A 12,125-nucleotide genomic window follows, 5' to 3' on the forward strand; every position below is an offset into this window, starting at 1 on the left:
TTTATTAAGAGAATGATAAAAACCAAAAAGCTCCAAGTGATTAAACTTGAAGGAAAAACACACAAAGATTAAAATAAATCTCACAGTATTAAAAAAGGGGAGAGCTACCTTTCCAAAAGTAATTCATGCTATCAGGCCATCAAGTTGATGTTCATAAATGGAATTTTTAAGTCAGCCAGGGGTGGAGGTTCAAGATCAGGAGCTGTTTTTATTGAAACAGTTGCTGTAGGAATAAATTTTGGAGCACAGTTTGTGGGAAAGATTTTTTTTTTTTCTAAAAGCGAAGCATAATGTGCAGCAGCAATAATAATAATAAAAAAGGAAATTAACTTACCGGTTGGAAACAGGAAGTATGTTTTCAGTGTAAAAGTTGTGTGTTAATGGCTATGGACTCTGTTCCTTTGTATTAACAGATGGTAGGCTGGATAAATTCAATAGCTTTTTGGCTCTGTAGGCAAGGATTCTGCCTGATGGCAATGGTGTAACTAGAGAGGCTCAAATGATGCTCAGTTTTAGTGTTAGGAAGTATCATGCAATTTGGTAGAGCTCTACCTCAGAGGCTATGAATTGCAAAGTCTTAACAGAGATAAATCTAAGCTTTTGTTAATACACATAATGAAGGAATTCTTGTCATATCTATGGTCCTGTCTGTGGTTTATGGAACCACAGAAAAAATGTAGTTTCATAATTACATAATTTCTTGTCCAGAACCAACTTCTGCCAATAACTCATCACCGACCCATCACCTTGGACTTGTAAGGGTGGTTTTAAAACCATCCTTTCTTTAGGGATACCTCTTAACCAGTGTAGGTAGAGAATAATAGTTGGAAACCCACAATCTAGAGTTGTCATCTTCATATGGTACAAGAAAAATTACCTAGGTAATGGAGACCAGAGTGTGTGTGGGGGTAATGACTTCCCAATTGGAAACAAGCAGACTGCACTGCTTGGACAGTGAGACTCTTGGGGGCATATGAAAATTTGCTATTTTGGTTCTTTGCTTCTAGGGCATCTGTCAAGTGTTCTGAAAGTTGGTGACCGTGTCATCCTTGCTTTACCTCATTTTCTTGCAAGCTGACTAGAATATTTGAAGGAACAGATTGACACAAATTTTGCCTTCTGTTTGCAGGTTTTTTTTGAAGTTCTCATATGCATATGAATATGCAAGCTAGACAGAATAAATAAGCTGTAAATAAATTAGCTAGGGACTTCTTACAGAATGTTCCTTGATTTAATTCCAGAAACTAATTAATATTATTCAAAATTTGGTTCAGCTGTTGAACTAATGACTGTCACCCATATGTAATTACTTTCTGTTGTATTTTGTCTTCATAACTGAGAAGAGGAATTAGAAAAAGTAGATGTGGCAGTTGAGGAAAGTTTTGTGTGTGTGTTTTTTTTTCCAACTAGATGGCTAATTTTGAAGATTTGGATGATTAATTGTCAAGAATATTTCTCTTTTACATGGTTGAAATGCTTTCTCTAAGTCTAGTTAATATTTTTGTTGTGTCAGAATGGGTTACCTCAATTGAAAAAAATGGTAAAGTTATATGCTACTGCTGTTAATGATTGCATTAATAGGTGATTTAATATTTATTACGTGGAAGTTGTAGATCTGTCATTTTGATCAGTTTTAATAGTGGGGTACTGCTTTTTAGTAGGTGTTAACATGCTATGAGGTTGGATGTAGTTTCCAAGTTCCATGAACTGGTATATGGAAGTGGCATACAGGCAGTGTCATGTAGGATACATGCACTGATTCTGCTGTGTTTTTGTTTTTTTTTTGAACTTGCCATTACTGCTGAGTTTGGTCTTACTTGCCTTAAAAACTTTTGATTCTGACATAAGAACAGATCCATTTCAAGACAGTTTTCTTTAAATTCTTAAAGTAATGTCTTAGAGGTAATACGTATAAAACAAAAAGGGTTGAGAAATCTTGATTGAAGTTTTGGATAAGCAAGAGTTTATCCAAATCTGATAATAGAAATCAGGAAAAATTACTGCACGGGGAGACTAGAATGTTAACAAACAAACAAACAAACAAAACGAAAACAAACAAACAAACAAAAAACTTAGAAAGTAAACACTCTGAGTTTTCTGTCTTCCCTTCCCAGAGAATTTAGGATTTATCTTGTCTAATGTTCAGCTCTCTAAATATTTAATATTTAGCCATCTAAATGGATCAATATTTAATATTTAGCCATCTAATTGGATCATCCTGCTGGTGATAGAGAGCGAGCCTCTCTAACTGGCCAAGTTGTATTAAATTAAATGAGGTTAATCTCACATCCTTGGTCCTAGCTGGAATATTTGCTATATAATTTCACAGTATTTGCTATATAATTTAATATAACATAGTTATCATTATACTATGAGCGTTACTATTCCATCTTTAAAAATGACTTCTGAAATACGCAAATATATGTAATGGTTTTAGTCTGTGATGATAAACTTTACTTTTTTTCCACCTCTCTGCCTTCATCTCCAGGACGCAGCATCTCTTGGGTCTCAGAAGGGTGGAATAACAAAACAAGGATGGCTGTACAAAGGCAACATGAATAGCGCAATCAGTGTGACCATGAGAGTAAGTTTATGAATGGCCTATGCGTGGTGAAAAATGAACACCAATGTTGAAATATCAACGTGTCTTTGAGAAAGTCCATTTGCATGTGCTTTCCTTCTAACAAAAACAGCATGAGGTGGAAGAGAGATGCTTGTATGTAATTTATAGCTGTCAAATCTTTCTTGCCCTTCACAGTACCTATTTAAAAAAAAAAAAAAAAAAAAAAGTAAAAATCCGTTATGTGAGAGAAGAGCAGTGTTTTAAAGCACTTCTCAACTGGACCCTTTTGTTAATAGTAGGAAAGGGGCTACTAATACAAGTCTTTAGTTGTACTGCATCTTTAATTAGAAATAAGTTTAGACTGATTTTGTTGGGTATCATTTAAATATTTTATACATAATGTTGTAGAGTCTGTTGAAAATAACTTTCAGTGCATCAAAAATACTTTCAGATAATACAATACAGTCTTATTGCAGACTTTGCAGTTATTTTTTTCCAAAAAAAATCTTTTTAACTTATTGATTTCAATCGTGTTTTCTAATGATACCCCTTAGGTTATGTGTAAATAAAAGCTTTTTTCTCTAGCTGACTGTAAATAGTTCTGGGTCAACATACTAATGTTGAAATTCTTTTCTTTACTTCTTTCTTTTCACTAGTCATTTAAAAGAAGATTTTTCCACCTAATCCAACTTGGTGATGGATCCTATAATCTCAATTTCTACAAAGATGAAAAAATATCAAAAGAACCCAAAGGATCAATATTTCTAGATTCGTGCATGGGAGTGGTTCAGGTAATTATAATTATTTTGCTTGCTTTTCAGTTAATTCTGTGTTTTATAGCAAATGGATTAAAAAAAATAATTCAGGTAACTTTTGTCAGACATGGATAAGAATCTGTTATGCAGAGGAACAACTACATACGGTGAGTCTTGCAGAAATAGTGAACTAGATTCTGAATTGAAGGAGGCTGAATTCGAAACATTTCTCTGAAAAGAACAAAAATTACTAGTTGATGTCAAGTATTAGTGTTAAAGGCAAAATTTTAAGGCAAAGACAAAAAATAAATTATGGCAAAGTAATGACTGCATAAAATTAGAGTTAAGTTCAATTACATTTTGTTCTTACACGGGCTGTAAAATGTTTTGCATAGCTTCTTGTGTGGGATTTTTGTTGTGGGAATTGTATTAAATTCAGTCACCCTTCCAGATGCTTTCATTTGACCTTTACAATATTACTTTCATGTGCTCTTCATTTTTAAAAAAGTTAAGGGCTTTGGTAAAATGTTTGTCAGTAGCAAGTGCCAAAGAAAAGAGTGTTTTCTGTTGTGATTCTGTTATGTATTTACAGTACAGCTTGTAACTGTTTTGTTAGGCACAGTATACCTGGAAAAAACCCTTGGGTTTTAGGGCTTTGTTAACTGTGATAGAAATAGGCAAAGTTTAGTAAAAATGTATTTTTTAAATAATATATAATTTCTTAGTGTAAAGTTCTTTAAAGATTTATGCAGAGATACAACAGCTTTACAGAGGAGTATTTTTTCTAAATATTGTAATGTTTTGAGAAATCTTGTAAATTTCTTCATATTGCAAGTTGCATATTGAGATTTACACAAATTGTTTTGCTTTAGGGGTACAATTTTGGCCAATTCCACTGCAACTAATTTGATTCATGTTTTTTTAAAACAATCAAACGACAACAATAACAAAAAGGTTCATAAACACATTTGTGGTCTTTGTCTTCCAAATCTTATATCTTTCCTTCTGCTCTTCTGGTACAGCTTCCTCTGCTTTGGTGCCTTTCTCGTAACATAAATTACCCATCTCAAGGTTGTTCCTGGCTCTTTTTTTCATCCAGGTGATGGCTAGTTTCTAGTTGTCAGCCTGTGGCGCTATTACAGGCTCTTGAGGGCAATGCTATATTCATTTACTTGATCAGAAAGCATTGATATTTCCAAGAGTTACAAATAGAAAGGCCCTTCAGCAAAAGGAAGTGCAACCACAATAGGTGCACTTCACCAAAGGGAAGTGTAAAGTCCTGCACCTGGGGAGGAACAACCCCAGGCACTAGTACGTGCTGGGGATCACCCTGCTGGAAAGCAGCTCTGCAGAAAACAACATGGGGTCCTGCTGGACACCAGGTTGAACATGAGCAAGTAATGTGTCCTTGATGCAAAGAAACTGTCTGGAGAGATGGAGGAGTCCCTATCCATGGAGGTATTTAAGAGACATGGAGATGTGGCACTAAGAGACATGCTTTAGTGATGGTATGCAGTAGGTCAGGTTGATGATTGGTCTTGATGATCTGGAAGATCTTTTCCAACCTAAATGAATGATTGGTATTGGTATCCTGGGCTGCAGTAGGCAAAGTATTTTCAGCAGTTCAAGGGAGGTGATGCTTCCCCTCTATTCAGCACTGCTGAGGAGCGTTATGCATGTTATGTTCTCCTCAACTCTGCCTAGTGTCATCTCATGATGAAAAAAAAAAAGTGGTCTTTACACAACAAAAATTGAAATTCCATTTAATAGAAAAGGAAAATAATAATAATAAAAAAAAAGTCCCACCACTGCATTTTACAGTTGTCTGACTTGGAATGCATGGAAGTAGTTGTTCTTTTAAGGTGAACATAATTCTAAGCTGCTGTTCTCAGGAACCAAACTATTTGTTTCAGAGTAAGTTGTTTCTTTTTTTTTTTTTTTTTTTTTTTGTGAGGGAGGATTAGTTCCAACTGCTTTCTTATAACATTTCTCATTTGTGTTTTAAGTTCATTTAGTACATAGACTATTTGCTCTTTAAATGCAGAGGGTGCACAGAACAGAAAAATGCTGGCTTAATGAACAGATTTTAAAGATAAAGCAGTTGGAATAAACTCCTTCACCAGCCTTTCTGTAAGGGGAAATGCCGAGTATGTGCGACAGTATTTTGGGGTGAGGGGTGTTTCTTGTAGTCTTGGGGCATGTTAAGACTTATCCACATAAAAAAAAGTCCAGCCACATAATGTATGCAGCCATATAAATACATAGCTTAATCACTAACTCACTCATCTGTGAAAGCAGACAAGTGGTGAGATGCACCACCTATGTCAAGGATTTCAGCTGTGAAAGTTAAGCGTTACAGTAAGGAAGTAAATGACAAATCTTAAGAACTGACTTTAATTGGTAAGGCTGCCTTAGATCTGGAGACCACATGTTTCTTTGTATCTTTAACAGAAACTTACATTTGGTAGGAAGCTGAATGCTTTGGCAAGCAGTAGTTAATTCTGTAACTTCAAACATCTGAAGTATGGTGAAAACCAGAATGTAATTTGACATCAAATTTAACTTAAAACCACCATCGAGGCTGTCTTGTTGTTTGTTTTAATGTTTAACTAATGAGTTTGTCAGAGTTTTTTTAGTTAATGTGACAATAATGCAGAATTTTCATTTGTTGGCATTTGAGACTTCTGAATTCATTCTCAGGAATGTGAGTCAAGCCAGGTAGTACTTGTGAGGCCTTGACTTAAATCGTAGAAAAGAGGTGACATTAATGGTTGATGAACAAAGGAGAAATGCATGATTCCCAACTTCATGTGTATTTAAATTTTGTAATATCGGTGTATTCAGAGTTGAGACTATTTATGACAACTTCTGGTATAAAAACGCAGCATGCAAAAGATTCTCGCTCAAATGTTGTTTCATGCTCTTTTATCAGTAGATCTTGCGTAATTTCACTTCCAGGGGATCTGGATACATGAAGACTTGATACTTGTAGTATGGTATTCATTGTCACATTTGGATTTTTTTAAACCTTTACGAGCAAAATGATGGGAGAGATGGGAAAATGAGCTAATATTTTTTATACTTCCACTTGGTGAAGTGGTACGCATAACTTCAGAAGGTCAAATGTTAGAGATGAAAGAGTATTAATAATAGTAATAATACAGTTGTTCCAAGTGTGTGCCTTTTGAAATATTTGAAGTACAAAAGTGTTAGATGAATAGCATCATTAGATTTGTGAGTAGACAAGATGTAAAAATGTCAAAAAAAATCTTTTATTTTGTTATAGAACAATAAAGTCAGACGTTTTGCATTTGAGCTCAAGATGCAAGATAAGAGTAGTTACCTTTTAGCTGCAGACAGTGAAATTGAGATGGAAGAATGGATCAACACTCTGAACAAAATCCTTCAGCTTAACTTCGAGGCTGCAATGCAAGAAAAGAGAAATGGAGAATCTCATGAAGGTAAGAAGGGTTTCCAGCTATGCTGGTACACTTATGTGACAATGTTGATGTACGTGCATTCAGAAATAAAGGCTTTATATTTTGTATGTTTATATAAAGGCTTTATATTCTTAAAATTTATTTGCCTTTGGTCATAAAAATTCTGGGTCTTTCATCAGCTCAACAGACAATGAAGAGTTATGCCCTTTGGGCAGCATTATAGAATAAAGGAACTGTTCAGAAGTCTAGATAATAGAACCCACAATGAAAAATTGTGACCAAGGTAGTTTAAGAAAAAGAGAAGATCAAGGAGGGACTTATTTTTAAAAAAGCATAAAATATGTTGAAAATTGAATAATCTGTTCTGTGTCCACTGTAGATAGAACAACAGGACATTGTGATAGCAATGAGGTATTTAAATTTACACACAACTTTCTTGACCACAGACATATTTATTTATTTTTTTGCTTCTTTGCTACTGGAACCCTTTAAGTACAGGTAAGGCAGACATCTGAAAGCAATGTGATCCAAGTATAGTTGATAGGTGGGTGACAAAAGGAGAGTCTGCATGCCATCTAATGCAATTTTTGTCCTGAGAGAGGATGGGGAAGAAAATTGGTATCAGACTAAGGACATGCCTATCCAGAAGAACCTGGAAGAGGTTATAGGTCCCTGTGCTTATAAATATCACTATATACCAAAAGGTATCATTACAGTTTAAAATTAGATATGTATTTTTGGTGAAGATAGTCAGAACTTAACATGATACGTTTGCAACAAAAGCAAATCAGAAAAAGAGAAGCCTGCAGCTTTGTGAAGGACATTTTAGTCATCAGTGGTCCTCAACTGACCTTAGAACCAAAAGATGGTTCTTAAAGGTAACTGAATGGCTGCTTTGTAACTCCAGTAGCCATTGGAGAGTAGACCTGGAAACCTGAACAAACAGAGGGAACATGTTTTGAGTTCAAGTTAAAATGCATAATGGAAAGACTAATGTACATTTTGTACGTTGAGCGTCTTCTCCAGTGCAGGTATCAAAACTGGTATTAAAGTTGATAGCTATTTTCTAGGTAAGATTAGGAATAAGTGCTACTTTACATCTTTACAAAGTGAAATTATAGAGTTGACCACTACCTGTTTGCTGGTTGTTATTTTTGAGGGGATGTGAATTACAAACAAACTAATCAGAAATATTTTTGCTACAGAACTTTGTAAGTAGTTATTTGATTTTTTTTTTTAATTGTAGATGATGAACAAAGCAAAATGGAAAGCTCATCAAGTAGCTTTGATAACTACTATCCTGAAATTGCCAAGGTAATGTATATTATGAATGACTACTCAGGATATAGAGTCCTAAACATAATACTTAGTTGTGTGGCCTTTCAGTAAAGGTAAGGTGTTGGCTTTCAGCTTCCAGTCAGTCTGTGGTATTTTAAAAGCTTGGAAGCTCTTGTCGATAGTCGTGGTTATTGAGCTTGCCCATTTTCTGCTTTTGGAAGCAACCTGGCTGATATCTTAAAGATCTTAAAGATGTAAAGCACATGTATATGTCTCGGAGCAGCAAGTTTTATTTCATTAGTTTGTAATTTACATATGTTGTTCTGCTGCATACAGGTGTTAACTACTTCAGTAGAAGTAATTTAGTTATACTCAAGTTTCATCTTTACGGTTAAAACTGTAGAGAAGCTTAATAGCAATGATGATGTATTTGTGCTTGTAAGGAGGTGGCAAATTCGTGGGTATTTATTGCATTGATGTAGTTCTTGCATTTCAGTTTTGTTTTTGTAGAAATGTGGTTAGAATCCTGAGTTGCCCATGTCTTTGAGATGGAAATCTGTAGACCTTTCCATTATTGCTTGTCCACAAAGAACAGCAGATAAATTGTTCAGCTGATGTTTTATTTGAATATGAACTGTAATACTCAATTTTTTGCATAGTGAAAACACCAAGTAAGTAAAACAAAATAGAAATAGAAGAAGATAGAGTAGAAATACATAGAAAACAAATGTAACTGTACTCCCTCCATTTTGCAGACTTGATTTCAATTAAAATAGTGACTTGTGTGTTGTAAGTTTTGTGAGTTCTCTAGGGGAGAAGTTTTTGCTGAATTACCAAAGGACTGGAGCTGGTAACCTTTTTCTATTGAAGTAACAGAATCGTGACTCCTTACTATTTCTTGTGTGATGCAGCCTGCAGTCTTGATGCTTTTCTCCTTGACCATGCTTTAGAATTCTTCCCTCTTCTTTTCAGAGGGTCTGCCTGACCTAGTCACTACTCCTGAAGGACTACAGCTTATAAACTGAGAGCAGGCAGTAAAACAAATGCTATTTATTAGCTAACACATCAGAAGATTCACTATACACTAACAGGACTTTAGCACCCAAACTGGCTGCCTGACATTTCTTTCTGTAACCTATTTGTAATCAACTTGGCTCGTACACACAAAAACCTATTATGCTAACTCCAGCTACAGCTGCATTTGGAAATGAATTGGGATTGTGGTGCATACAATCGAGTTTTCCTTGGAAGAGCTGTAAGCACCAAACAGCATAGTAACATGAGGCCATGGAAAAGGTATTTCCAAAACAAATTTGAAGTTAGATGTCTTTATTGTATGTAAGACTTCTCTTCATAGTTGGAGCTATCAGAATACTTACATCCCACATGACCTTTGGAGTGGACTTTTATTACAGGCTGTGGCACCCGTGTGCCATTTTTGTACTACAAATGCCGCTTCCTGTTTCCATAACCTTTTGATAGGAAACACTGCAACTCTGTAGGCTAGATATTTTCCTAACATGTTATTTTCCTCAACTCTTTGAGCACTGACTCTTTTTCTTCTATGGATACAACCTATTTAAATTTGTTTCTTTCCAAATAAGATGTTTGGTTTTCCCATTCAAGTTCATCTTTACTATTTGCTCTAATGCATTTTTCTAGCCTTTTTTTCCCCCAGAGAAGAAAAGGAAAAATTCTCCCCATTTGCATTAGTACATTACTTGTGCTTTGATTTGATTATTTTATATAAAAGTTGTTTATTTTTGAAGATTTTTGTTCTCTGTTCTTTCTTGCATTGTCTTTTCAGCTGTTAGTTGTTGTTTGGTTTTGTTTTTCCCAGTGGAAGACTTCTAAGGCATCGAGCCTTCTTTTAGATGAGTTTATAGTTGCTCTTTTATTTTTTCTTGGTTCTGGGAGGAGATTTTCACAATATATGAATTTATGATCTTATGAGGAAAGAGAAATTCTTTCAGGGATGATATTAGAGTCACCTGACAATAATGGAAAAAGTGTCTTCCTAGGAAAGGCTTAACCCTTGTGAGTACATCTGAGCCTTCCACTTTCCAGTAAATTAAAAAAAAAAAAAAGTAAATAAAATGGGTTTGTACACTTCAATGTACAGATGTGCACACGTATAGCTGAAGCTGTCTGTTCTACTGAATCTGTCCCTGTACCAAGTGTGAATGTAGTTTTTTTTAAACCTTCATAAAAAAATATATATATATATATATTAATTACACCTCTGGCTTAAATAACGATGTGACTATCATAATCAGTGTGGCCAAGTACCTGCTTAACAATTGCATGTCCCAGTGCTTCTTGTGGTAGGAAAGCATTATTCCAGTAACACTGAGGAAATGGAATTCCAGAGTTACTGCCAGGCTGTAGGGAGGGTTGCTGACTATATATTTTCAGTTCTTGACTTCTGCCCAACTCCCCAGCAATCTGCCTGTCAAAAAATGTGTATTTTTGTCTTGTCTTCAGTGCATAAAACACAGATCTAAAACCATTCAATGCGTTTGGGCTGAAGTAATTTCTGGCTTGCTCGTATGAGTAGGTCTTCCTCTTCAGGTCTTGCTGCTGACCATTCCCTTTCCAAAACATACAAAGGAACTTCTTGTCATGTTACACTTCCTCACAGTTGAGTCATGTGCATCTCGATTATGCTAGCTGCTGAACAAGTGAAGTCTGCCAACACTCTGCTGGTTTTGAGTGTCTTGGTCATGTCTTCCACAGCAACTGCTGTCTTTTCTCCTGTGCAGTAAAGATCATAGTAAATGAAATCAATTAAACCATCCATGCTCAAAATCAAACCTCAAAAGTTCCTCTTCTGTTATGCATCCTTTAAGTTATTTTTATTATTAGCCTAAAATAGAGTTCTGAGCTACTAGAGCTGGTGACATCTTTAGAGTTTAAAACCTCTAACAAAGCAGATGTGGGCAGGAGACCACTTCCTGCTGATGGTCAGTGATCAACATTTTGGGTCAGTAACATCTTCTAGCCAGTACAGGCTGACCCAAAAATAGACTCTCACCTCAAATGAAATATTCTATATCCCTGTTTAGCTATACTTTGAGAATGGCAACTATACTACATTGTTAATTTTGGCTCAGGGATGTGTCTATTTCTTGTCTCCATTGACTCAAAAATCATACAATATTCTTTCAAGGTTTTATGGAAAAATAACCTATGTATACCAGCAATTTTCACATTCCATTTGTGCTACTTTAGTTTTCTCTTACTGTTAAAGGTAGGTATCCACAAATACTGGGCAGGATCAGTGTACTATCTCCAAGCTCTGAGAAGTAACTTTTCAGTGTGATAGTTTTGTCTCTTGGCCAGCTTTTTTTTTTTTTCTCCTCCATCCACCGACAGAAAAACCACTTCATTGGCAGTAGAGCTCAAGAAAAGGAATAAAATAAAACAACAGAAATCTTTGATTGTGTTTCTTAACTTAGCTAACCTGTTGCTTCCAGAGCAGCATTATGGTCTCGCTATAGCTCTGAGTTTCAGCCTACATTCATACCATTCATACTTCTTTGTGGTGTGGTTTTTTGTTTTGTTTGTTTTTCAATAAAATAATGTTGTGAAAGTTATCTATTGTTTAAGGAGACAGCATGGTATATGAGCTACACTTTGGTATACTTTCCATGAGTTTGGAAGGTTACATGTTGCTGATGTGTTTTTTATTTGTTTTTAATGTTTTAGAGACTGGAAAAGCCAGTCTCCAGAAAAGAAAGGGAAAAGAATTTTTTCTTTTTGCTTGGACATGATGGAGCAATTTAAACGAAGCAGTTGCAAAGTTCAGGGAGAGAAGAGTGCATGAATTAAAAATATTTAAAGCTTTGAACAGGAAAATGGAATGAGATTGAAAACCACTTTCATTTAATAGTGTGATACAAAGACTTTTTCTTCTTTTGGACAGAGTACGAGAGAAGCAGAAATAAAGATCAAAAGTGAAAGCAGAGTTAAACTTTTTGCCTTGGATCCAGATGCACAGGTTAGACTTTTTAAAAGGAAATAACATGCTTCCTTGTACGTTGATCCTTTGGGGATGAAAAATAACATACTTAATTTTCCTTTTCTTTT

General features: G+C 35.2%; 1 protein-coding gene and 1 long non-coding RNA gene across 15 annotated transcripts in view; one reads left to right on the forward strand and one right to left on the reverse strand.

Annotated features, from left to right (window-relative positions):
• DOCK9 (dedicator of cytokinesis 9) overlaps nucleotides 1–12,125 on the forward strand; it is a 127,705-nt gene that overhangs the window by 49,773 nt on the left and 65,807 nt on the right. For all 13 annotated transcript variants that reach the window (XM_027443490.3, XM_072032445.1, XM_027443447.3 and 10 more), the window contains exons 6-10: nucleotides 2,489–2,584; nucleotides 3,220–3,354; nucleotides 6,605–6,779; nucleotides 8,005–8,072; nucleotides 11,962–12,036. In XM_027443490.3, the coding sequence (XP_027299291.3) occupies nucleotides 2,489–2,584; nucleotides 3,220–3,354; nucleotides 6,605–6,779; nucleotides 8,005–8,072; nucleotides 11,962–12,036 (549 nt within the window). The remainder of the gene's footprint in view (nucleotides 1–2,488; nucleotides 2,585–3,219; nucleotides 3,355–6,604; nucleotides 6,780–8,004; nucleotides 8,073–11,961; nucleotides 12,037–12,125) is intronic.
• LOC140001292 (uncharacterized) overlaps nucleotides 1–12,125 on the reverse strand; it is a 37,466-nt gene that overhangs the window by 2,875 nt on the left and 22,466 nt on the right. The window contains exons 2-4 of one of the 2 annotated variants that reach the window (XR_011806368.1): nucleotides 10,326–10,790; nucleotides 6,662–6,740; nucleotides 2,591–2,761 (exon numbers count right to left, since the gene is read on the reverse strand). This is a non-coding gene — a long non-coding RNA (uncharacterized lncRNA). Of the gene's footprint in view, nucleotides 1–2,590; nucleotides 2,762–6,661; nucleotides 6,741–10,325; nucleotides 10,791–12,125 lie in introns of those variants that run through there. The other variant, XR_011806367.1, reaches the window with a different exon arrangement.

Source organism: Anas platyrhynchos, chromosome 1, assembly GCF_047663525.1.
Source record: "Anas platyrhynchos isolate ZD024472 breed Pekin duck chromosome 1, IASCAAS_PekinDuck_T2T, whole genome shotgun sequence".
NCBI lineage: Eukaryota > Metazoa > Chordata > Aves > Anseriformes > Anatidae > Anas > Anas platyrhynchos.